The 27447-nt window shown below is 44.6% G+C and overlaps 1 protein-coding gene across 3 annotated transcripts in view; it reads right to left on the bottom strand.

Moving 5' to 3' along the window:
- Positions 1-27447, bottom strand: part of notum1a (notum, palmitoleoyl-protein carboxylesterase a) — an 80687-nt gene that overhangs the window by 3996 nt on the left and 49244 nt on the right. For all 3 annotated transcript variants that reach the window (XM_059948381.1, XM_059948380.1, XM_059948382.1), the window contains 3 exons: positions 10257-10448; positions 8011-8111; positions 5515-5662 (listed from right to left, as the gene is read on the bottom strand). In XM_059948381.1, coding sequence (XP_059804364.1) covers positions 5515-5662; positions 8011-8111; positions 10257-10448 — 441 coding nt within the window. The remainder of the gene's footprint in view (positions 1-5514; positions 5663-8010; positions 8112-10256; positions 10449-27447) is intronic.

The following is a 27447-nucleotide window of genomic DNA, read 5'->3' as shown; positions in this document are numbered from 1 at the left end:
GAGGAGCATGGTAGAACAAAAGTATTTGGGAATACAGATCCATTAATTCCTTAAAAGTGGCATCACAGCTAGATAGGGTCATAAAGAGAGTTTTTAAATCTAAATTTAATTTGGCCTAATTTGGAATATCATGTACACCTAGTTACCAGGGAAGATATCAGTAAGATGCAGAGAAAATTTACAAGGATGTTGCTGGGACTTGAGGACCTGTGTTAGAGGGAAAGGTTCAATAGGTTAGGACTTTTTCCCCCTGGAGATTAGGTGTAGGAGGAGAGATTTGACAGAGGTATACAAAATTAAAATATAGGGTATATGGAAACAGACTTTTTCTATTTATTTTGAGGAGACAGGAGCTGGAGGTCATACATAGATGAAGAGCGAAGGGTGGAATATTAAATGGAGAAATTCTTCACTCAAAGTGAAATGACGAAGTGGTGGACGTAGATTCGTTGGATAAGTACGCGGATGGGAAGAGTATGGAGGACTATGGTCCAAGTGCAGGTTGATGGGACTGGGCTGAATAAGTCTGGCACAGACTAGATGGGCCAAAGAGTCGGCTCCTGTGCTGCAGTGTTCTTGGACTCTTTGCTGCAGAGGGATTGTGAGGTGTAGTCCACATCTCCCTGACAGTGACCACACTAATAGACAGAGTGGTAAAGTGGGCGCACTGCATTCTCGTCTTCCGTCAGTCGGGGTATTGAGTATAAAAGCTGGCAAGACAACGTTTGTGTTCAGCTCTGGTGGCAGTTTCAGGAAGGAAGTGGAGGCTGGGAGAGGTTGCAGAAGAGTCTCACCAGAATGTGGCCCGGACTAGAGATGGTGAGCTACAAGGAGAGGGTGGGCAAACTTGGGAGGTTTTTTTCTGGAGGTTCAGAGTTACATCATGAGGGGCATAGACAGGTTAGATCTTCAGAGTCTTTCTCCCAGGGTTGAACTGTCAAACACTAAAGGGCATTCAATGTGACAGAGAGAAGTGGATCCATTGGGGGATTTAAGAGGTTCTTAGATAGTCACTTAGATGATGCAGAGCCATGTGTGAGGGAAGGGTTACATTGATACTTGAGTGGGTTATAAGGTTATCACAGCATCACGGGCCTAAGTGACTAAGCTGTACTCCAATGTTATATGAATGACAGGTATTTTACAGAGACTGCTAGATGCCCGGAACACACCTCCGAGGGAGGTGGTCGAAACAACGTTTAAGAGGCACATGGACAGGCAGGGAATGGGGGCGGGGGGGGGATATAGACCACATGCAGGCAAAATGGCATCGTAGTCAGTACCAACATTGTAGGCTGAATGGCCTGCTCCTGTGCTGTACTGTTCTGTGTTCTATACATGAATGCAGAAGCTTTCTTTAAATATACCAAATGGTTTCTTGTTCCTGGTTAATCTTCCTCAAGCAGTGTCTTCTGATTGATTGATTGATTGATTGGTTGGTTGGTTGGTTGGTTTATTTATTTATTTGGAGATACAGTGTGAAACAGACCCTCCTGGCAACCCGCCTATTTTACCACACACTAATCAATGTCAAAATGGTTGTTGTGATGTGTCTGGTGTGGTAGTGTAGTGGGTAGTGCCTGACACTCTCACTTTCCGCTTCCACTACTGGCTTGCAGTCTCGTAAAAAGGAGAGCTGAATATTTAAGTCTCTCTTTGCCAGTACATGGCCTCTCCGACAGCAAGCCTTGTGTAATGCCTCCTCGCTGGTGACACACAGAAACTGAACTCCTTTCGGACGGGGAGGAGGTCTGTCCCCTGCACATGTAGCACGCAGGCCAACTGGTATGTGGACATACCCTGGAGCTTGTGAACCAGATCCCCAGCTACGGGTAAATAGCCCCGCGGGCCTGCAGGCAGCTTTTAGGGGAGTAAACCCAGACAGCAAATCCAGAGTGGAGCCCCTGTGGTGGCTGGACACCATTGTACATCCTCCGGCAGTTCCTGCAGACAAGCTGGTGTCAAACATATTGCTTCATAAGCTTTCCTTTGGACTCCACTGGTGAGGCTGGGGGGGCGGGGGGGGATCTTAACGACTGGGCATCTCAGGACCTCTATAAGTTCCACCCAGGCTTATGACAATGTTCAATATCATCCATTGTCCTTCGAGCCAACCAATCACAGGACGATTTATAATGATCTACGAACCAGCTTACTTTAGGATTTTGGGAGGAAACCGGAGCACGAGGAACAGAGAGAACCTACAGCCAGCTTGGATCTGGAAGGTGCTGCCCAGAAGTGTACAGAATTCAGCAGGATATTTCCTAAAGAGAGTTGGATAAATTCTGGAAGGAGGAAGCACTAAGCTGCAGGGTTTAGTGTGGCCTGGTGGGACTCACGTGATCTTGCTTTGCCTAACAATAGACAGGGTGCACATCTCCTGCGCCGTGCAGTCCAATGATTAAGAGAGCTTTTGGGAACTCACTGAGGACACTGGATACAGTAGGTGACCCCAAAAGTCTTGCAGGTGCTCCCAGTGTGGCTTTCTCTTCATCGGTGAGACCCAGTGTAGTTTCGGGAACAGCTTCGTCATTTATGGCCTTCTCTACTGCCACAATCAGGAGCAGCACCTCATATTCCATCTGATGACGTGACATCGATTTATCTAACGTCCAGGAATAGCTCCTCGCCCTGCCTTCTCTCTTTTTATTCCCCATTCTGTCTTCCCTCTTCTCCTCGCCTGCCCATCACCACCGTCCAGTTCCCCTCCTCCTTCCTCACTCACTCACCTCACTCACTCACCCTCCTCTCTCACCAATCACCTGCCAGCTTGTACTCCTCCTACCCCCACCTCCTTATTCTGGCTCCTGTCTCCTTCCTTTCCAGTCCCAGTGAAGGGCTTCGGCCTAACTGTTGACTGTCTCGCCCCCTCCACAGATGTTGCCTGACCTGCTGAGATCCTCCCGCGTGTTGTTTGCGAAACTGTTTTGAACCATTTACTGACGCCAACAGCTTCACATGTGGGCTTGGTTCACGCAAACAACTGTGGCGACGAGGCAGTGTAGGAATTTTGGATGAACTCCTTCCATTTGCTAATGTAAATGATCCTTGTTTGGCACAGTCTCCTGCCAAACAAATCGAGGCTGAAATAACCAACTCATTTAAGGAGCAAGATAAACACACGTTGGGAGTGAATTACAGACGCTGGAGAGGTGTAGACTTAAATAAGTATTGGCAAGGAAAGCAGCTCAGTCCTTTACACAATAGCTACCTGGAAATGCCTTCTGGCAGTCCCACCCCAAGAGCAGAAATGTAATGGAGCCAAACTCCATTAAAAGCAACTACACCAACCAAGCTTACTGTGGTGACCAAGCCCAATACACTCAAAATGGCTGAAGTGATTCACTTTAGTGTAGTTTTGTGTTGTTTCATGTAGCACCATGGTCCCGTAGGAACGTTGTTTTGTTTTTACTGTGTACTGTACCAGTAGTTATATTTGAAATGACAATAAAAGCGACTTGACTTTGACTTTGAAAGGTCAAACCTGAAGGTAGAATACAGGACTCTTTAGTGGCGTGGAGGAACAGGGGAATCTTGAGTTGTCACGCAAGCTGATAAGGCGGTTAAGAAGGTGCATAGTGTGTTGGCCTCCGTTAGTCAGTGGATTGAGTTCAAGAGCCGTGACGGTAATATTGCAGCTCTATAAAACTCTGGTTAGACCACACTTGGAGTATTGTGTTCCTTTCTGGCTGCCTCATTATAGGAAGGAGGTGGAAGCTTTATAGAGGGGGCTGAGATTTACCAGGACGCCATCCCAATTGGAGAGCATTTTTCATGAGGATGCTAAGCAGCGACTTTCTGCTTTGGGTTGGAGGATGAGAAGTGGTTTGACGGACATGTACAAGGTGATAAGGGGCATTGATGGAGTGGACAGCTGGCGGTAGGTCAAGAGGGTGCAACAGCTTCATCATCAGACAATGCGGACAACCACCATTAATAGCTAATATGGTAGGGAGCATAATTTAAAAGTGATTGGAGGAAAGTATAGAGGGATGTCAGAAGTAGGGTTTTTACACTGAGAGTGGAGGGTTTGTGGGACACTGCTGGGTGTGGCGGTCGGGATACATTAGGGACTTTAGGAGACTCTTAGGTAGGCACATGGATAATAGAAGAATGGAGGGCTATGTGGGAGGAAGCATTAGATTGATGTTGCAGCAGATTACAAGGTCAGCACAACATCTGGGACCAAATTACTATGCTATACCCTTCTATGTTCTCAGTGGATTGAAGACAAGCTGTAACGAGAGAGCTATGGGTGGTGGTGAACTCAAGTGCAGAGTAATGCCTAGAATTAATTCAGACTCTGCCTCAACCTCAAACTAAACAAGATGACACAAACAAAATCCAAAGGTGAAATCACAAGCAGTAGGTCTAGAAAAGCAACTCCTATGATTGAGCACAGAGTGCTAGGCACGAGGCCTTTGAGAAGAGACTTTCCATGAAGGGATGTGGCAGGCAATAACTGGTCGCCTGAGTCTTAGAGGGACAGGTGAAACTAAACATATACTGGGGAATTGCAGTGCCGAAACTTGGATGTCTGCTGCTGTTTGGTCAGGACCAGGACACAAGTGTCCCGTTTAAAGTCTTGTCCTGGAACTCCTAGTCCTCCGGATCGCAGGATATATTACAAGTGTACCAACAAAGTCCTACAGCTTCTGTGGGACCACCTAGTGCCTACTCCATTTAGTGTACTACAGGACAAAACCCTACGCCATCCCACCAACTTCCCCAAAAGCACGGGTGTGAGACTTTGTCCCTCTTCCTTTTAAGTGAGGTTTTAAAGAAAGCAGACCCTGGAATATCAGCCCTCAACAAAACACACAAACATCTGGAGGTCAGCAGGACAGGCGGCACTTATAGAGAGGAATAAACAATGGACAATTTGGACCTTTCATCAGGACTGGAAAAGGAGGAGGAAGAAGCCGGACTAAGATGGTGGTGGGAAGGGAAAGGAGTACGAGCCGGCAGGTGATTGGTGAAGTCAGGTGAGGGGGCAGGGTGGGAGAGAGGGGGATAGAGTGAGATGCTGGGAGGTGAGAGGTGGAAAAGATAAAGGGCCAAAAAAGAGGAATGTGATGGGAGAGGAGAGTGGACCATGGGAGAAAGGGAAGGAGGAGTGGAACCAAAGGATATGATGGGCGGGTGAGGGGAAGAAGGGGTAAGAGGGGGCTAGAATGGGGAAGGGAAGGGGCAGGGGATAGAAACTATGGGTAGTTAGAGAAATTGATATTCACGTTGTCAGGTTGAAAGTATGGCACCCAGCTGCCTATGGGATATCCCGTCCTGATTTAATGGGAACATACAAACCTTCTGGAGCTTTACTACCTGTGAAGTGCACAGGGTCATTCAGCAGACAGTACGGTAAATAGAAGCCCCAACCCACCACCCACGTCACCCACCATAATACATGTCCTGCAATTAGATCATGAACTGATAAAATAGCTAGTTCTTTCCTGAGATTGAAACCAATGGATCTGACAAAGTCGTAGAGCCTTAAAGCTGACTTGAACTTACGGAACGTCCTTAAGGGTGTTCTTCAGCTCACGCCCGAGGTTCTGGATGTAGTTCCACTGGCCTTCTTGAACTGGTTGTCCAGTGAGATGCACGTTATCGACCGTAAGCTGCGCTTCGTCAAAGAGCCACTGCACCACGAACAACGGGCCTGTGGTCACAAAACTTGGTCAGGCTTACTTGGGACTTGACCCCACCTCCCCTCCGCCAGGCTGCACCCTCCAGCGGGGAGACAAGGAAAACTCTGGGCTGAAATCTCACCGTGCCCAGTCAAGTGTAATTCAATCTCCACGCATTATTTATAAATATACTGCCTCTCTGCTAACAAATAACCTGACTTCTTGGACTTTATAACATTTGGAATCATGTAAAATAAAGTGGGCCAGTCAGCCCATCATATACATGCTGTCCCTTTCCCCCAACATTGCCTGTCTCTTTACAGACTGGATTGGAAAAAGCTGTAATTGGCATTAGCCTCCCCACCATCAAGAACATCTTCAAAAGGCGATGCCATCCATCATTAAAGACCTTCGCCATATATGATATCTTCTCTTCTCATCAAGGAAGAGGTACAGGAGCCTGAAGACACACACTCAAATAACTTCTTCCCTCACCATCAGATTTCTGAATAGTCCATGAACTTATGAACCTATTCCCTCTAGAAGATCTCAGTTCATTGCCCTGTGCTATGTGGAGCAAAGTCCCCACCTATTCAATCTCAGGTCCTCAAGTGTTGCAACATCCTTGTAAATTTTCTCTGCAATCTGTCCTCAGCTTGAAGATCAGGACCTTCAGGCGTCAAGTCATTGCTTTAGAGTCCAGAACTTGCGGGCCGTGTTAGGAGAGACAAGTTTCTACCCATTGCTTGGAATGTTTATTTTAATGATGTGGCTATTTAACAGCCCTCGAGTTAATCCCACCACACTAATATCAGTCAGGGAACTGAGACGAGAACATTTCTGTCCCCAGAGTAGTTTCAACCTCAATCCAACATTTCTAATATTGACCTGCTGAGTTCCTCCAGCACATTGTGTGTGTTGCTTTGTAGTTCTAGCATCTGCAGACTTTCTAGTGTTTATTATTCCTAATCATTGGACAATTGGTTCAATTCCCAAAGATGGGATTTGAGGTATGAGGTTCCTGGAGTGAAGGTGTCAATCTGTCTAAACCAAACAGGATGTTATACCTGATTGAATATGACAAGGAGGAAGTTCAAAGCCAGACATATGCCAAAGAAGTTTTTCCTCCCTCCCTTTGATTCAAAGTCTAAGGGGCCTGCTTTTCATGGGAAGCTCTGGGGCATTTCTGGTCCTTCCTCCAAGAGGACACAACCTTGCCATGGGTTGGAGGCTTTCATGCCTCAATGACCCAGAGAGTCATGTTGGCTGGAGTCAGGGCTTCAGGCTTCAATTCTTGGTAGGGTCAAAGAGAACCAAACAATAGAGGTCAGACTACGAATGGCTCACTGGTCCTCCAGGTTAGAGGGTTCAGCTCAGGGCTAATAAATAACCCTGGTAAAACAAAATTGTTGCGGAAACAGCAATGAAGAATCCTTCTACATCTGAGTGCGATGGTATTCCTGAGTCTCCATCCAGGACTTGTGTGACTGACAGTGGTGACAACCAAGAGGATGTACTGACGTGATGAAGCAAGCCATCAACTCCGCCAGAGACGGAGGACCTTCATTGCTGCTCCGATCGCCAGTGGTGTAATGTAATTCTGGTCCATTCTACCAGACTTAAGTTGTATTTTCTACAATGAGAGTCAAGGCACGTGAATGTGCAGGGAATGTCGGGGTATGCATTATGTGCTTGCAGAAGGGATTAGTTTTACTTAGCACCATGCTCAGCACAGATATCATATGCAGATGGGCTTGTTCCTCTGCTGTACTGTCCCATACTCAGTGGCCACCTAGTCATGAATTGGCCACTGAGTGTGTGTTCATGGTCTTCTGCTGCTGTAGCCCTTCCCCTTCAAGGTTTGACATCTTTTATGTTCAGAGATTCTATTCTGCACACCACCGTTGTAATGTGTGGCTACATGAGTTACTGTCCCCTTCCGTCAGCTTGAACCATTCTGGCCGTTCTCCTCTGACCTTTGTCACTAAAAAGCACTGCCGCCCACGGAACTGCCGCTCACTGGATCTTTTTGTGTTTTGCACATTTCGCTGTAAACTCTAGAGACGGCTGTTCGTGAAAATCCCAGAAGGTCAGCAGTTTCTGAGATACTCAAACCACCCTGTTTACCACCAACAATCAATCCACAGTCAAGGTCACTTAGATCACATTTCCTCCCCATTCTGATGTTTGGTCTGAACAACTGAACCTCTTGACCATGTCTGCATGCTTTTATGCATTGAGCTGCTGCCACATGATTGGCTGTTTAGATATTTGCATTAACAAGCAAATGTACAGGTGTAACTCATAAAGGGGCCACTAAATGTATGTTCTACTCTTGATATTCGAAGTTGGTGCACAGCTGTTTAATTTTTTAACTTACTTCTTAACGTTGGATATATTTTGTATCCGAAGAAGCAATTCCATTCTTCTCCTTCTTTGAACTGTTGCTTACAACGTTCCGGCACGACTCCGTTCCAATAGCTGAAAGGGTAAAGAGGGTTCTAGTCACTTCGTACCAAAAAGCTCCCATCTTACTGAACCAAGAGGGAAGCAGAGGGCTTTGTATTTATGTAGTGCTCTACAGAGCCCAACAAGGTCCCGAAGCATGGACTAATGGAGTCTTGAATCTCCTTCGTAATGTGGGAAGCTCAGTTGGAGGTCTGTGCACAGCAAATTCCCATGTTGTCAGAACCAGCCAATATGTTTTAAAAAATATCGACCCTACTCTACCTTACTGTCATAGGTATATCATCATGAGGTGGGTTAAGAGCAGTCGAGAACACCAAAAGACTTTAAAACCATAAGACATAGGAACAGAATTAGACCATATGGTCCACCAAGTCTACTTTGCTATTACATCATGGCTGATTTATTATCCCTGTCAACCCCATTTTCCTGCTTCTACCCATAACCTTCGATATCCTTACTAATCAAGAACCTATCATATACCCAAAGACTTGGCGTCCATAGATTCATGTGGCCATGAATTCTCAGATTCTCCACCCTCTGGGTAATGAGGTTCCTCCTCAGCTTTGAAGAATCTGGGTTAGGAAGAGGTCCAAAGGACACTGCAATGCCCCCTCAGTACTACATCTAAATTTATATTGTCCACCTATCAGCTCCCAGCTTCTCACATCACCCACCCTCCCCCACCCCCCTCACAGGGTCTCATTTATCATCCTCCAGCTTATACTCCTTCCCCTCTCCTCACCTTCTAATTCTGGCTCCTGCCCCCTTCTTTTCCAATCCCAATGAATGGTCTCAGCCAAAAACTTCAACTACTCGTTGCCCTCTGCCCGGCCTGCTGAGTTCCTCCAGCATTTCCCATGTGTCCCCTGAGTGCAGCACTTGGTTTTCTTGGGGGGGGGGGGTCCCATGTAGAGCCTTGCACTGTGCTGAGATGCAACTCTTGAAAGTCAATCTCCAAACCACCCCAACAAATGCATCTCCTGCTATGGTTATATCTACAGAGGGATTTAGGATGATATTTTTGGAGAGCAGATTTAGGACAGAGATTATGAGGTACTACTTTTTCCGGGGTGGCAGTGTGGTGATATTGTAGTGGAAGGCAAGTCGCTCTGCTAACCTGCGGGTCACCCTTGGGCAAGGTGTAGCACCTGCTTAACCCCCCCCCCACCCACCAACCCCGATCAGGGTCACGTGAAGCCATGGGGGCAGGTGGTGGAAGGTCGTATGAGCAGCTGATGCATATCACAAGTTTCTGGGTTGAGCGGCCCCATGCAGTATCTAAAAAAAAAATAAAATAAATAAACTCTCCAGTCTGTAATAATGTTTATATTATTCTTGAGCTCATTGAACATATTGCTATAGTCCTGATTATGTGACCATTGACGCCAGGCAGACAGTCTCTGGAGAGTATTGATCATGGCTGGGGTCTTGTAAAGACACTGCCCAGAAAGCAATGGAAAACAACATCTGTAGAAAAATTTGCCAAGAGCAATCATGGTTATGGAAACCATGATCACCTACACCATATGACATGACACGTAACAATGATGTCATATGACATGGTGCACAATCATGACGTCATACAACAGAACACAAAATGATGATGATGACTTTTCCCAGAGAGTAGTGAATCCTTGGAATTCTTTGCCCAGGATGGCAGTAGAGGCTTCCTCAATAAATATATTTAAGACACAGTTGGATAGATCTCTGCATAGCAGGGGAGTTAAGGTTTGTGAGGAAAAGGCAGGTAGGTGGAGTGGAGTCTGTACTTGGATCAGTCACGATCTTATCGAATGGCAGAGCAGGCTCGATAGGCCAATTAGCTGACTCCTGCTCCTGTTTCTAATGTTATTAAATTTCTCAGATAGCAATTGAAACAGAATCATCAGAAGGATATATTCATGCTACCTTTGTTCATTAGGATTGTGTATGATAACGCTCATTTTTTAGAAGAACCATGTGTTGTGAGTCAGACAATCTGATTCATGAGACTGACAGGAGGCCACGAAGCAAAAGGTGCTCAGTTAGATTTGGAATCAAGTCCACCGTGCACTGGAATAACTCAATATCAAAGAGAACTAAGATATGTTTCCTCCACAGGTTTCTATGATAAGTTCAAGCCCGCAACAGAAAAGTGTAAGCAGAGACATGCCTTACCTTATCCCTTTCTTGATCGCTTCTGTGGGGGCGCACGATATTGTGTCGATGCAGTCCGTCCTCTGGTATTGCTTGTTGTCTAGGAACCAGCCCGAGTCAGCCAGTCCACGGACCTGCACCCCGTGCAGTCCCAGCTCCTCAAGCTGTTGAGCCACGCGGTCCACGTTCAGCAGGACGCCAGTACCTCCCGCACTAAACAAACACAGTCAGTTACACTGTGAACGCGAAAAACTGTTTATACAGCTTTGCAGCCTCAGGATGATCAATGCACTTTATAGCTGCTTCAGAAGAGATCAGCTTTGGAATATAAGTACCACAGACAGAGACTCTGTCTACCTTTGTTGCTGCTTCAGTAAAGCAGCCAACATAATCAAAAAAAAAACCCACACACCCCATACGTTTTCACTTCCCTCTCCCATCAGACAGAAGATACAAAAGCTTGAAAACACGTCCCAACAGGTTCAAGGACAGCTTCCAACCCATACAAGATGGACCCCTGACCTCACAATCTACACCAGTACTGTGCAAAACTCCTAAGGACATATATATAGCTAGGGTACCCAAGATTTTTGCACAGTACTGTAGTCATTTCATGACATGTGTGAGTGATGGTAAACCTGTTTCTGATATGGGTCTTTATTGTGGACTGAGAGTGGGAAAGGAGAGGGAAGCACCAGTGAGACATTCAGTAATGATCAATAAACCAGTTGCCTGGAATCAAGTGACCTTGCCTGGTGTCTCAGGGCTGGGTGTGTCTGCCTGCACAATCTCCCCGAGCCGGCACTCCTTCGCTGCCACCAGTCCCATGGCACTCCACTCTGACCATCCCAACCTACTTTGCTCCCACCAGATTTACAAACTTGCTCTCTGCTCCACGTTGAAAAGTACAGTACTGTGTGTAAAAGTCTTTGTTACCCCAGCTATATATGTGCCTAAGACCTTTGCCTAGTACTGTACCTCATCGTGATTTTGCACTTTATCATTTATCTGCAATGCTTTCAGTAGATATTAGAATTTATTCTGCATTGTTATTATTTTACCTGGTTCTAACTTAATGCACTGTGTGATGATTTGATCTCTCTGAACAGTATGCAGGGCAGGCTTTTCACTGTACCTTCGTCCACATTAAAACAAGAACTAATTCCAAAATGAATTAAAGCTCAATCATACACACAAGAGATTCTGCAGATGCTGGAAATCCAAAGCAACACACGCAAACTGCCGGAGGAACTCAGCAGATCAGGCAGCATCGATGGAAATGAATAAACAGTCGATGTTTTGGGCCAATACCCTGCTTCTGAACTGGAAAGGGAGATTTCCTTCACTGAACCAATTGGTTTTTTTTTACAACACTCTGGAAGTTTCAACATTACTACATTTTACCTATTTTTTTCCATGGGGGCTCTGGATTCCTCTCACAGTCCAAAGACGTAGCAGTTAGTAGTTTAATTGGTCATTGTAAATTGTCTCACAATAAGGCTAGGGTTAAATCAGGAGTTGCTGGGTAGCGCAGCATAAAAGACCTGAAGGGCCTATTCCACTCTGCATCTCAATAAATAAATAAATATTTTGATTACATGCATTTAAAATTTCCTATCTGCTATGGAGGGATTTGAACTCACATCTTCAGATCAATAGACCAGCCCTTTGGTCCAGTGTCTCAACCACTCTGCTGGTTTTTATTAAGAATGATTTAGTGCTAACATATAGTAATCCTCATTTGTCAGAACAGTCTATGGTGATGTACGCAAATGCACAAACCGGTTTTGGATGAGACAGCCAAATGGCTCAATTGACAGAAATAACATGTGTCTTTGAGTTATCGTCAAAATTGCTTCTTTTTGGCTGCTCCAGGGATCGCTGGATGTTCAACACCCCCCCCCCCACCCCCGCAAGAGAATTTTAATTAGGAACAAAGAAGACTGAAGAGAGATTTAATTGAGGTATAAAAAAAATCTTGAGAGGCCTAGTTGTTGGAGGAAGGAACAGTTTCCCATGGCAAAAATGTCAAAAAAGAAGCAATGGATCGTCTTCCAGCTGCAGGACGGAGGAAATCTGAAGGAACAGGAGAGATGGAACACTCAAGCCACAAAAAAACCAGCACATTAACAAGCCTTCCAGACCAAAGAGCCCTTGCGACCATGCCACCAATTAACCGACTAACCCGTACATCTTTGGAGCACCCGGAGGAAAGCCGTGGTCACGGGGAGAAGGTGCAAACTCCTTACAAGACAGCTGTGGAATTGAACTCATGTCACTGGTGCTGTAGTGCGTTATGCTAACCGCTATGTTACCATGCCACCGCAAAATGCTAGCATTATACATTGGGGAGACCCGCCACAGACTGGGAGACCGTTTCGCCGATCACCAGCGCTCAGTCCTCCAGCAGTGGCGGGATCTCCCTGTGGCCACACACTTCAATTCCACAGACCACTCCCACACTGACATGTCTGTCCACGGCCTCCTCTACCATCAAGACGAGGCCACACGCAGGTCAATGGAGCAATACCTTATCTCCCGCCTAAGTAGCCTCCTTCCTGCCGTCATGAACATCCAACTCACTGACCTCTGTTGATACCCCTGCCCCCCACCCTTACCCCCATCCCTATCTATTATTTCTCTCTCTTTTCCCCCTCACTATAATCTCTCCCCAGCTCTACCTTTCTTTCTCTTTTATTTCCCATAATACTCCACCTTCCCCCCCAGCCCATCACTTCCCAGCTCTCTACTTTATCCCTCCCCCCCACTTCTTATCCCCCCTTGACCATCCCATGTTACTTCACTCCTGATGAAGGGTTTCAGCCCAAAACGTTGTTATTACCTCCTCCCATAGATGCTGTCTGGCCTGCTGAGTTCTGCCAGCATTTTGTGTTTTTTATTTATTTCCAGCATCTGCAGATTCACTCGTGTTGCCTCTAGCATTGTCAGGGTATTTAGTTAATTATTGCAACCCCCCTCCCAATTTAATCCTAGCCTAATCGCAGGACAATTTACATTGACCGATTAACCTACTAACCAGTACATCTTTGGACTGTGGAAGGAAACCAGAGCACTCGGTAGGAAACCTACACATTCACGTACTCCTTTATGGCCAGCAGACGCGAGTTGAACCCAGGTCACTAGTACTGTAAAGTGTTGGGCTAAGCACAGCACTAACATACGAATGATGCTTGTAGTGTTTCTTTAGCTAGCAGGAATAAGATGGGCCAAGTGGTTTCCTTCTGTATGCCTAATAATTAAATTAATGGTTAATTAAATATGCCTAAGTGGATCAGATGGGAGCACGTTTGATTTAACTGTCAATTTGATCAGGTTTTGATCTTGAATTGGGGTTTGGCAACCTGTTGGAGCATCAGATGATTCTGAACTCTTGGGCCAGCTGGTTGGCCTTCTTTCGTGAGGCATCATAGATACTGCAGGAGACACAAGTGACTACAGACGCAGGGATCCGGAGCGAAAAACAATCTGCTGGATGGGCCCAGTGGGTTGCACAGCATCCGTGAGGGTGGAAGGGATTAAGCAGTCAACATTTCTGGTCGAGACCCTTCATCATCCTCGGAAGATTGATGGTAACTCACTAAAGAAGTCTATTGTCTATCTTTATCAGGGGATCCCAAATGTTTTTCTGCCACGGACCCTTGCCCTTAACTGAGGACCCCATGTTGAGAGCACCTGGTCTATACAGAAGATGTACAGCCAATGTGAATGTCTTCAGTTGCTAAATTGTCACAGGTACCAAGGCACAGCTTGTGTTTTGCATGCCATCCATACAGATAATTTCACCTCAGTATTCCATCAAGGTAATCCAATTGAAAATTTATATAATACGTTGTATTTTATATATTTAGATTTACATTTAAAGATACATTGTTGTAAGAAAGCCCCGTCGGCCAATTAAACCCACGTGGTCAATTAACCTACTGATCCTGATGAAGGGTCTCAGCCAGAAACATTGACTGTTTACTCCTCTCCGTAGATGCTGAGCTCCTCCAGCCTTTCGTGTGTGTTCCTCTGAGCTGCCAGCATCTGCAGAAATCCTTGTGTTTATAACCTACTTACTCATGCATCCTTAGAATGAGAGAGGGAACAAGAGCCATCTGTAGGAACCTCTACAAGGTCACGAGGAGACAATCTCTTTGCAGGCAGCGGTGAGAAATGAACCTGGGTCACTGTTGCTGTACTAGTGTCACACTAACAGCTATCCTTTTGTGTTGCTCTTCACCTATGCAGATCTTTGCTTGCATCTGTCCCCCACCATCAGGGAGGAGGCTAAGTAGCATCCACACCAGGACCACAAGACTCAAAAACAGTTACTCTCCCCACAAGCTGATCAACACCTCCTCCCCACCATCATTAGTTCCTGTCAGTCACCTTATGTACCATACAGATGCTCCTGTGCTTTACGTCTCTTTATGTCCATACAGTTATTCTATGTAAATGTTTAAGATAATCTTATGTATTTATGTTTATTGTGTTTGTTAATTGTGTTTTTTTTGTGCTTATTGTGTTTTTTATGCTGCATCCGATCTAGAGTAACAATCATGAATCTTGAGGTGGTACTAGGGAAAAGCAGCAACAGAACGCCGATTAGAGTGTAGCGTTTTCACAGAGCAATACAATTTAAAAGTGTAGAACGATTATAAGGACCTGCACCATCCAGGCCATTCCCTCTTCTCGCTGCTGCCGCCTCAGGTCCCACACCACCAGGTTCAGGAACAGTTTCTACCTTTCAACCATCAGGCTCCCTGGACCAGAGTGGATGACCTCACTCACTTCAACACTGAAATCACTCCATAATCTGCTGCCTCACTTTCAAGGACTCTGTTCTTAATAATATTTACTGATGGCATCCGTTAGTCTCGCGAGACCATAGATCAGCACCTGGAAAGTCTTGGAGAGTCCTCTCCAGGGTGCAGGCCTGGGCAAGGTTGTATGGAAGATCAGCAGTTACCCAAGCAGCAAGTCTCCCCTCTCCACACCACCGATGTTGTCCAAGGGAAGGGCAAGGGCCAATATAACTTGGTACCAGTGACATCGCAGGAGCCGCCAGAGCGAGGTTGAAGGCAATGTCGGACTGCCTCAGGGACTCCAGCTCCGGATTTGTCCGCAGGGTTTACTCCCAAAGCCTTTCCCATGAGTGGATATGGCCACAAGGCAGCGGAGGTTTGAAATCAGAGCTATCCCTCTCGTAGATGGACTGCCGTCCCAGGCTGACGAGCTTCATATACCCAGAATATTATTTATTACTTATTGTTTTTTTTGTATTTGCGCAGTTCGTCTTCTTTTGTACATCGGTTGTTTGCCCATCATTGGCTGTGTGTGGCTTTTCATAGATCCTGTTGTGTTTCTTTGTATCTACTGTGAATGTCCACAAGAAAATGTATCTCAGAGTACTATATAGTGTGATATATGTAGCACGTACTTTGATAATAAATTTACTTTGATATTTGAACTTTTAATAGAAGTCATGAGTAGATTAGCAGAGAGCAGCTTGCAGCGATTCACCATGAGCTGATTATGTGCTTTCCCAGCCCGCTTGTATTAGGCCCAAAAGATGTATCCTCTGGCCACTTTATTAGGTACACCTGTCATTAATGCAAACATCTAGTCGGCTAATAACGTGGCAGCAACTCGATGCATAAAAGCATGCAGGCATGGTCAAGAGGTTCATTTGTTCTTCTGAATGGGGCAGGAATGTGATCTCAGTGACCTTGACTGAGGACTGATTGTTGGTGCCAGACGGGGTGGTTTGAGTATCTCAGAAATTGCTGACTTCCTGGGCTTTTCACGCACCACAGTCTCCAGAGTTTGCAGAGAATAGTGTGAGAAACAAAAAATAATTCATTGAGTGGCAGATCTGTGGCCAAGTGCCTTGTTAATGAGAGAGGTCAGAGGAGAATGGCCAGACTGGTTCAAGCTGACACGTTACCACAGTGGTGTGCAAAGGAGTATCTGAAAGCACAACATGTTGAACATTGAAGTTGATAGACTAGAGCAGCAGATGAGCACGAGCATACACTCACTGGCCACTCTTTTATGTACAGGAAGTATCTAATAAAGTGGCCACTGGATGTAAAAATATTGCAACCACATTTCTTTTAAGGTACAGCCACCATTGCGAAGTCCTAGACTACCTCTTCCTCCTCTCAGCATAATGCTGATAGCTAACACTGGCTAGTGAAGATGTCACATGCCTCAGTGCGATTCCCCTGACAATCAGCTCCCCCCCCCCCCGAATGGGTGCTACAAAGAGCTGGAATGTTAATTGCTTGGGCGGGGAGAATGGGAGGGAGATGGCGAACAGCTTCAGACTTCATTCAATTGGACGGCATTTTCCTTTTAATCCACATCTGGAGGCTCAGGGGACCCACAAGGAGGTAATTAGGACCACATGGACCATAAAAGAAAATGGCAACAAAGATACACGCACACGCACACACACACACACACACACACACACACACACAAACACACACACACACACACAAACATACGTACACACGCACCAGTATGAAAAAATCTAACTTACACTATGGACAAGATCGTTATCATTATTTAGGCAGCAAAGAGTTATTTAAATACTGCTTATACCACATAGGGAATGCAGTTGGGCAGCACTGCTCAAGGGCTCCAGACTTCATACTCTGTACTCATGTATTCAGCATTAGTTCGGACTGAGTAGCTCACAATTTGGAGGAGCTGTCTTGTGGAGTGCACTTAAATCTTCAAACCAGGTTAACGCTCTTGGAGTCTCTGGCTGGCATCACACCATTTGCACGTTACGTTAATGTCCAGAACTGGCACGAAGCAGAGGCTTTGATGAAGGCTTGTCTTCTTAGAAGGAGGTCTCACTGTGCAGTTTAACTTATTCAAAGTTTGAGGTGGTGTCTGAACCGCAGCCGACTGCCCAGTCACAGCTGAGCACAAAGCAGCAACTAAGAGCAAAAGTTCTCCCCCCACCACTCACAGGCCAATAGAAGTGGGAGCAGGAGTGGGTTACATGCTCCCTGAACCCACTCCACTGCTCAGGGAAAATCCGACTGTGGCCTCTAATTTCTCCATTCCTGCCAGATGTAGAAGATCCTGGATCCCCTGATAATCTGGAAACCTATTCCATCTCAATAAACTCATTATCCACAGCTCTGTGGGGTAAAAGTTCCTTCAGGTTGTCATGGCCAGGGGATGTATTGGGGACAAGCTCCCAGTACCCATTGGCATGTGTCTCCAATAGTCTCTGACAACCAGCTCCAGCTTTTGACCTTCATGTGTGGTTTAGCCTACTAAACCCGGCAGAACAATTTCTACTGACAGGAGAAGGGACAAGGACATGTTACTAGTGCCTTAAAACCAGTCGCTTTGTGCAGATGGGGCTCATCAGTTGCGGCTGGCAGCTCATCTGGGAGAAGGAAAACTCTCACCTCAAGCCTGCACTGCTTTGTGGCTGTACCTTCTCATGGGGAAGGCTTCGGGAGTAAACCCTGAGGAAAAATCCCTAAGGCAGTCTAAAGTTAAGCTCAAGGCTGACTGGCAAGTCCCGTGATGCTGCTGGTGCCAAACTGTATCAGTCTCTGCCGTTCCTTTGGGTTCGTCAGCTGCGTGGAGAGGGGGAGCGTACTACATGGGCAACAGCTTGCTCTCCATATCGTACTGCCCTGGCTTGCGTAACACATTGACAGCTAGAACACAATTTCTATCCATTGTTGGCCCTAACCAATGGACAGGGAAAGATTTCCAGACATTCACAATCCTCAGCTGTGTGAATCTGGGTTGCGGGCCTTCTTGTGGGTGAATCACAAAAAGTTAACAGGGAAAGTAGTGAAAAGGACAAATGCCATGTTGGCCTATATCGCAAAGCGGTTGGAATTATAAGATAAGAAAATTATGTTCTGAATTGTAATTGTTAATTATGTTACACCTGTAGTACGCTGCACAAGTTCCCTTTCATGAGCAAGGATGTTTAGTCCTGTGTAGGCACACATATAGACCTGTCTATATGACCTGTCTAGCAATTATAGACCTGTCAGTTTGACATCAGTGGTGGGTAAATTAATGGAAAGTATTCTTAGAGATAGTATTAATAATTATCTGGATAGACAGGATCTGATTAGGAGTAGCCAGCATGGATTTGTGCGTGGAAGGTCATGTTTGACAAACCTTATTGAATTTTTTGAAGAAGTTACGAGGAATGTTGACAAGGGTAAGGCGGTGGATGTAGTCTATATGGACTTCAGCAAAGCCTTTGACCAAGTTCCACATGGAAGGTTAGTTAAGAAGGTTCAGTCATTAGGTATTAATGCTGGAGTAATAAAATGGATTCAACAGTAGCTAGAAGGGAGATGCCAGAGAGTAGTGGTGGATAATTGTTTATCGGGATGGAGGCCGGTGACTAGCGGGGTGCCTCAGGGATCTGTTTTGGGCCCAATGTTGTTTGTAATATACATAAATGATCTGGATGATGGGGTGGTAAATTGGATTAGTAAGTATGCCGATGATACTAAGGTAGGAGGTGTTGTGGATAATGAGGTGGGTTTTCAAAGCTTGCAGGGAGATTTATGCCGGTTAGAAGAATGGGCTGAACGTTGGCAGATGGAGTTTAATGCTGAGAAGTGTGAGGTTCTACATTTTGGCAGGAATAATCCAAATAGAACATACAGGGTAAATGGTACGGCATTGAGGAATGCAGAGGAACAGAGAGATCTAGGAATAACAGTGCATAGTTCCCTGAAGGTGGAATCTCATGTAGATAGGGTGGTGAAGAAGGCTTTTGGAATGGCCTTTATAAATCAAAGCATTGAGTACAGAAGTTGGAATGTAATGTTAAAATTGTACAAGGCATTGGTAAGGCCAAATTTGGAATATTGTGTACAGTTCTGGTCACCGAATTATAGGAAAGATATCAATAAATTAGAGAGAGTGCAGAGACGATTTACTAAGATGTTACCTGGGTTTCAGCTCTTAAGTTACAGAGAAAGGTTGAACAAGTTAGGTCTCTATTCATTGAAGCGTAGAAGGTTGAGGGGGAATTTGAGCAAGGTATTTAAAATTTTGAGAGGGATAGATAGAGTTGACGTGAACAGGCTGTTTCCATTGAGAGTATGGGAGATTCAAACTAGAGGACATGATTTGAGAGTTAGGGGGCAGAAGTTTAAGGGAAACACGGGGTATTTCTTTACTCAAAGAGTGATAGCTGTGTGGAATGAGCTTCCTGTAGAAGTAGTAGAGGCCAGTTCAGTTGTGTCATTTAAGGTAAAATTGGATAGGTATATGGACAGGAAAGGAGTGTAGGGTTACGGGCTGAGTGCGGGTAGGTGGGACTAGATGAGATTAAGAGTTCGGCACAGACTAGGAGGGCCGAGATGGCCTGTTTCCGTGCTGTGATTGTTATATGGTTATATCTTTTGCACAGTACTGTGGTATTTTTATGTATGTACTGTTGGCACAAAAATATCAAATTTTGTGACATGTGATGATAAACCTGATTCTGATATGGGTGTGTATTGAGAACAGAGAGTGGGAAAGGGGCAGGGAGAGGGGAATCATGGTTGGGAAAAGGGGAGAGGAGCAGGAGCAGGAAGCAACAGAGAGACATATTGCAATGATTAATAAACCAATCATTTGGAATCAGATGACCTTGCCTGGTGTCTCAGGGCTGAGTGTGTCTGCACCCGTGCCATCCCCTGCCCCGGGCACTCCTTCTCTGCGACCTGTTCCACACCATGACGCTCCAGCCTCACCACTCTCAACATCCTTTGCTCCTACTGGATTTATAAGCTCGCTCCCCGCTCCACGTGGACAAATACTGCACTGAGCTAAAGTCTGAAGCTTCCTGGCTATATTCTGTATATGTGCCTTTGCACTGTACTGTAGAATCACCAGAGGCAGATAATAAAACAACATGAAACCAAGTTATTCCCATTTCTGTTACCTTTCGAAGGACCTGACTTTGAGAAAAGGTTCTGATTTACAGACTTCATTTGTCCAAAGAATTTAATCATTGAAAAAGTACAACAATTAATAGAAACACGAGGGTCTACAGATGCTGGGATTGGGAGTGAGAAACAAACGGCTGGAGGAACAGTGGGTCAGGCAGCATCAGTGGAGGCAGAGGGATGGTTGAGGACATCTTAAAAGGTGACACCTCAGGAAGGTGGCATGGATCACAAAGGACACTCTCCATCTGGGATGTGCCCACTTCCCATTGTTACCATCAGGAAGAAGGTACAAGATCCTGAAGACCCAAGCTCAGTGTTTTAGGAATAGCTTCTTCCCCTCTGCCATCAAATTTCTGAATGGTCCATGAACATTACCTCACTGTTTTGCACTGTACTGCTGCCACAAAACAACAAAATCCACGACATATATCAGCTTGTGGGCATGCTCTGATGGTTGTTGGCATCCTACATTGGTACTGGAAGAGTAGATACATACACCTGTGGGCTGGCTATCCAGCATAATCCCCGCTGATTTGATTTGAGGCAAACAACCCGTTTCGCTATGACAAACAAAGCTAATCTTCAACCTTTATCTAATGTTTTCTTTGACAATAAACCCAGTTCTGTTTTTGCTTCTGGCAATTTGGGCTGAGACCCTACATCCGTGCTGAGAGTGTAGAGGGAAGATATCCGGAATAAAGAGAGGAGAGGGTGGAGTGAGGAGAAGCTGGCAGGTGATTGGTGGAACCAGAGAAGTGATGGGCAGATGGAAAAGGTGGAGGAGGGAGGAAGGGGAGTGGTGATAGGTGGAACCAGATGATTAATGTGTGATTGACAGATGGGGGAGGGGATAATTTTGCTTGACACTGAGTTCTTCTGGCATTTATTTTTAGCAACGATTAATTATTCTGTTAAATAACTATTAGCTTCTTTAAATGAAAGAGGGTACAACCCCAGGTGTGCATTTATATAGAGTGCATCACAATATTCCAAGCTGCCACACTGTCTGTAATTCCACCATGAACACTCTAAATCCCGGCTGTGAAAGGAGGAGGGTTGGGCATGGGGTAGCAACCCGATCCCGTAAAAACACAGAGCTACAGAAACGCCAACAGACCTCATTCCTGCGAGAGAAAGGATCTTCGAAAATGGGCTCCACCTGGGGACAAGTTGAAAGACTGCCCCAGCACAGTGGACTCTGTTGGCAGCTCGTGCCCCAGTGGGACTGATGGGTTTACGTGCACAGTCTGTGACGAAGTCTGAACAATAGAAATAATTATAATTTAAATTGTTGCATTTCTTAGCAATGTGGCAGACAGGAAGGTTCTACAGTGGGTAGTTGAAACTGCCCAGTGCATCACTGGCAGCAGTTTACCCCGCCAGTGAGGACATACAGTGTACACATAAAGGTGCCAGAAGACAGCCAGTCACATCAGGAAGGACCCCACCCACCCTGCTCACAGACTGTTCGCCCCACTTCAGATACACAGCATCATGGCAGAACCACCAGACTCAAAAACAGTCATTCTCCCCAAGCAATGAGGCTGATCAACTCCTCCACCCACTAACCCACCCTCCACACCCCCAGCCACCACTACTTTATCACTTCTGTCAATTGCCTCATGTACAGACACTCCTGTGCCTAGTGTCACTCATGGACATACAATTAATCTATGTATATAAGCTATCCTAGGTATTTATGTTTATATTTATTGTTCTTTATTATTCTATCTTCATCTGTTCTTTTGTGCTGAATTGGAGCCGGAGTAACATTTACTTTGTTCTCCTTTACACTTGTGTACTGGAAATGACACTAAACGATCTTGAAGTCTTGAAAAGCAGACTCATTGTCTCAAATGCACACTGTCCATCGCTCTCCCATCTATATTCCTCACATTTTATTCCCCACACAGTCCTTTCAGATTCTCCCTGAACACAGGGGCCAAATTAACCTACCTACCAGCACACCTTTGGGATGTGGGAGGCATTGTTCCCTCTAGGCTGCTTTACCGCTCAGTAACTGAAACGCTCTCATGAACATAACCTTCAGTGCTGCGCAGCTGGAGTTGTCTTTTATGTAATGTTAATATAGTTTTGAAAGTATGTTAATATAATTATGAAATACTCTGTCATTAATTATGTGTTAATGAAGATAATCCATATTTCTTAATTTGAAACATTTTAGAGCTGCAATGAATATTACTTAAATTGTCAGTGTTTCAAGTTACAACACTGTTACAAATTGTGACAATAAACACAGAACGGAAGTCAGAAGCTCATTCTTAATAAACCATCGGCCTGCTGAATGCCGACACCATTCAGTCAATATTCATACTATGTGTTTTACAAAAAGAAATTTAAAGTGCCATGTAATTTTCAGGCTGGGTAAAAATAGTTGGTCTGTGCAGCTGTAAAAAAAATTAGAGGGAACATTGGTGGGATGAATCCCTAGCACCTATGGGAAACACGCTGAGTCTCAAGGAGAACGTGAAAACTCCACACAGACAGCACCAAGGTCAGGATCAAACCCTGGTTGCTGGAGTTTTGAGGTAGGGCTCAACCCACTGGGCCACAAAGCTATGAAAGTTATGGTTTCACATGCTTTTATTTTTCGATGGAAGCAAATATTATTGAAGTTTACAAATAGTAATTACTTGGCAAAAGTTCTTTTCTCAGACATAGAGCTTTGTAAATAAAAATCTCAAAGGATTTCCTAGATTAGTTGTGGGTATTTGTTTATTTAGAGATATTGTGCTAAACAGGCCATTTCCGTCCAATAGGCCCCACTGCCCAGCAACCCACCTATTTAACACTAACCCAATCACGAGACAATTTCCAATGACCAATCTAGTAGCTGGTACATCTTTGGACTGTTGGAGTAAACCAGAGCAACCAGATGAAACTGACGGACTCATGGGGAAAACATAGAAACTTCTTACAGGGTGCTGGAATTAAACTTCGAACCCTGGGACATCCCAAGCTGGAATAGCGTTGCACTAACCGCCATACTACCGTGGCTGGGAAAGTGAAGGTGAGGTACAGGATTAACCATCGTCTCACTGAAGGATAAAACGGGCTCAAGGGATGAAACAACCCAATCATGTTTCTGCTTCAAATGATTTTCCATGACCTTACAAAACACAGGCACAGCCCCAGCTTTTGGCACTGACAAGACACATCCACCAACTGTACCATCTTACAAGTGCATCGAAGCAGCAGGGCCTAGGTCTAAGAGCGAGGAATGACCCAAGGGTTAGACGATTAAACGCCAGGCCAGATTGAAAACACAGGAGCCAGAGGTGAGGGACGGGTCAGTTCAGTTCGCTGCTCAATGACGTTTACCCGTTTGTGCACTGAACTAAGGCAACTAATGGGCTTCTGTAGGCTCACCTTTGTGAAATTCAGCTCTGAATGCTATTTTGCTTGCTTTTATTTTTTTGCACGATTTGTTTTTTTCTCTCTCTCTGCACATTGGGTGTTTGACAGTCCTCATTTTTAAATGGGGTCTATTGGGTTTCTTTGTTCTGTGGCTGCCTGTAAGGAGACAAGTCTCAAGGTTGTTTAAAGTATAAATACTTTGATAACAAATATACTTTGAACTCTCCTCAGTCCAAGCACTTCTCTTCCCAAAAGTAATTCACTGTAATAATAGCCGCAAATTAAAAGGAAAAGTAAATTTATTGTTGAAGTACTTATGTCACCAAATTCTACCCTGAGTTTCACTTATGTGTGTTCCTGGTCTTTCTTCTCTGCATTCTTTAAAGCTTCCACATCCTTCCTATAATGAGGTGATCAGAGCTGAACACAATATTCCATGTGGTCTAACCAGAACCTTACGGAGCCCCAACATTACCTCACGGCTCTTGAACTCAGTCCGACTAATAAAGGCCAACACGCCATGTTCTTTCTTAACAACCCTATCAACTTGCACAGCAACTTTGAGAGATCTATAGACATTGGACCCAAGATCTCTTTGTTCCTCCACACTTCAAAATTCAAAGTAAACTTATTATCAAAGTACAACCCTGAGATTCATTTCCTTGTGGGCATTCTCAATAAATCCATAATAGAATAATAACCATATTAGAATCAATGAAAGACTGGACCAACTTGGGCATTCACCAGTGTGCAAAACAAAAAAAAAAGACTAATCAAGTACAAAAAGAAACAAATAATGGTAATAAATAAATAAGCGATAAATATTGAAAACGTCAGACAAAGGATCTTTGAAAGTGAGCCCATAGGTTGTGGGAACATTTCAATAATGACACAAGTGAAGTTGAGTAAAGTTATCCTCTTTAGATCAAGAGCCTGATGGTTGAGGGGTAAAAATTGTTGCTGAACCTGGGTGTGAGTCCTGAGGATCCTATCCTTTCTTCCTGTTGGCAGCAACAAGAAGAGATCATTACCTGGTGATAAGGGTCCCTGTTGATGTATGCTGCTTTCCTGCAGTGACATTTCATCTAGATGTGCTGAATGATGGGGAGGGCTTTACCCACAATGTTCTGGGCCTATCCACTACTTTTTGTAGAATTTTCCATTTAAGGGCATTGGTGTTTGGACACCAGGCTGCGATGCAACCAGTCAATATACTCTCCACTACACATCTTTAAAAGCTTGTCAAAGTTTTAGATGTCAAATGTTTGCCAGACTCCTCTGGAAGTACAGATAGTTGTGCTTTCTTCGTAACAGCCCAGGACAGGTCCTCTGAATCCTGCCATTAGCAATTTTCCTTACATCTTTAGGTGAGTGTTCTTGTTCAATCATGTACAACTCTTCGTGACCTCATGGACCATAGGGTTTACGTAGTAAGATATGGAAGTAGATTGCCAGGCCTTTCTTCCGCTGCTGCTGCCCAGGTTGAGATCCGGCTGGTTTGAACTCAAAACCATCTGCCTTGAAGCCCAGTACTGATGCCACTAAACCACCAACCGGCCTAGGTGAGGGGGTCTTTGATGAAATACAATTACGTGAAAAAGATAAGACCCAGGCAGCAATAGAACAGAAAGGGAAGATCAATGTATATAGTACAAACAACCAGATGGCCGATGTCTGCCGGGAAAATGGTCAGTCTGAGTGGGATGCATTGGTGTTGAGTGATCACCACAAGGTTATACTGCATGTTTCATTGTAGGTGTGATAAGTAAACCAGAATCTGAATATGAATCTCATTTTTCTAAAAATGCTTATTGACCTGCCTCAGTGACTAGATGTTCTTGACTGCATGATGCTATCGTAGTTGCTAGAGAAAATGAAAGGCTGTGCAATAAAAGGGGAGAAGAATGAAAAACAGCTGAGGTACGTTTCCAGTAGTTGAAGGAAGGGCTCAAGTACTGTAATGAAAAGAATGACAACTGCTGCGCACCAGTCCCCCTTCCAAGAAATATCAAAACAGCTCGCCTGGCTTCTTTTCAACGTGTGTGAACCAGCTGTTGTGGCAAGCATTCGACTGGAAAATCGACGCCGACATCAATCAGTTGGTAGAATGATGTCACGCATTGCATGCACGTGTGGAAATCACATCATGCAGGATTAAAGTATCTTACACGCTCTGCGATGATTTAAAAAAAAATCTGAATCTAAGGAAGACTACAAGACCATGGGATGGATCTCAGGCTGGCGTTGTAGGGAAAAGCCTTCTCCTTCGACAACTTTATGCCCTCCACTCCGGATGAAATCAGGATGGTCCTCCTGTGTGCCTCTCACTTTCCTCAGTTCTTACTTATTACTGAAGTGCTGAACGTTAAATGACAAAGATTTCCCAGGATCTTAATGAAAGTTTACCCCAGTGTAAACACTTTAAAACACATTTTATAGAGCTGTTTACATTGTTAATACATATGGTATTTATGGATATATGCACGTTTTTATTCCATATCCATACTTTTCACTTGGACATGCTCTCTTCTCACTGCTGTCAACAGGAAGAAGTTACAGGAGCCTTAGCTCCCACCAGGTTCAGGATCAGTTATTACCCTTTAACCATTAGATTCCTGGACTAGTGTGGATAACTTCACTCACCTCAATGCTGAACTGATTCCACAACCTACAGACTCACATTAAAGGTCTCTAGGACCCCTGTTATCAGTATTATCTATCTGTTTACCTATTTATGTTATTTGCATGGTTTGTCCTCGTTTACACATTGTTTATCAATCTTTGTGGGCATTTCTTCGTTTTACTGAGAATGCGGGCAAGAAAATAAATCTCAAGGCATTGACATATAAGTTCTTTGACAATAAATTTCCTTTGAACTCTGAACATTATTTTACAGGTACTTTATTCTTTTTTTCTTTATATTTGTTGAAGATTGCTGCTCCTAAAGAGTAGTTCTGGTCTTACACAGGACTACAGGGAACAGAAATTCCATTGATAACACTTAACCAATAAGATAGCCAGACTCAAGTAATAATACACCTACTACTAAAACTGTGAACTTTCAAGAAAAATACCAACAATCAAAGACCAACCTTATTCACCACATACGTTTACATGCATTCAGAATTTGCTGTGGTCTATTGGTCGTGTTGCAAAATGCAACCATAAGACATAGGAGCAAAATTTAGGTCATTTACCTATCTTGTTGGTTAATTGCTATCAATGGAATTTCCAACATCTCTGGTCCAGAATGAAAAGGTTACCCTACTTTTTAGTCTGCTTTTTGTTCTCCTCCAAGAGGATCATTACCTTGTCATTGGAATTTGAGGCTTGTGTGCCTCAATGGCCCGGAGAGCTATGTTGGCTAGAGTCAGGGCTTTATGCTTTGGCTCTTGGTAGGGTCACCCATACTAAACAGATCAAAGGGTAGAGGCCAGACTAAGAGTGGTCCACCGGTCCTCCAGGTTTGGGGTTCAGCTCAGGGCCAACAAACTTGACTGGTAAAACAAAATTGTTATTAAAAACAGCAATGAAGAATCCTTCTACATCTGAGTGCAATGGTATTCCTGAATCTTCATTTGGGACAGCAGTGAAAACTGAGAGGAAGCTACGGACATGATGAAGGAAGCCCTGAAATACCACCAGAGATGGAGAACCTTCATTGCTGCCCTAAATGACAGTGCCGTAAGTTTTTAAAATTCTCTCAACACTTCTTCTTTGCTCTCGTAACACTTAATAAAATATCTGTGAGCAACAAGTTTTATATCTCATTCTTGAGTCTTTGGTTCGTAGAATGCAACACTTCCGAACTGCATGTCTGTAACTGTGCATGTCACTGCTCTATGTGCTCATCCAACTTCACTGTAACAGGGCCCACAGCA

Source organism: Hypanus sabinus, chromosome 23 (assembly GCF_030144855.1).
Source record: "Hypanus sabinus isolate sHypSab1 chromosome 23, sHypSab1.hap1, whole genome shotgun sequence".
NCBI lineage: Eukaryota > Metazoa > Chordata > Chondrichthyes > Myliobatiformes > Dasyatidae > Hypanus > Hypanus sabinus.
Note: the sequence above shows the minus strand (reverse complement) of the source record. Positions and strands in the feature narration are given on the sequence as shown.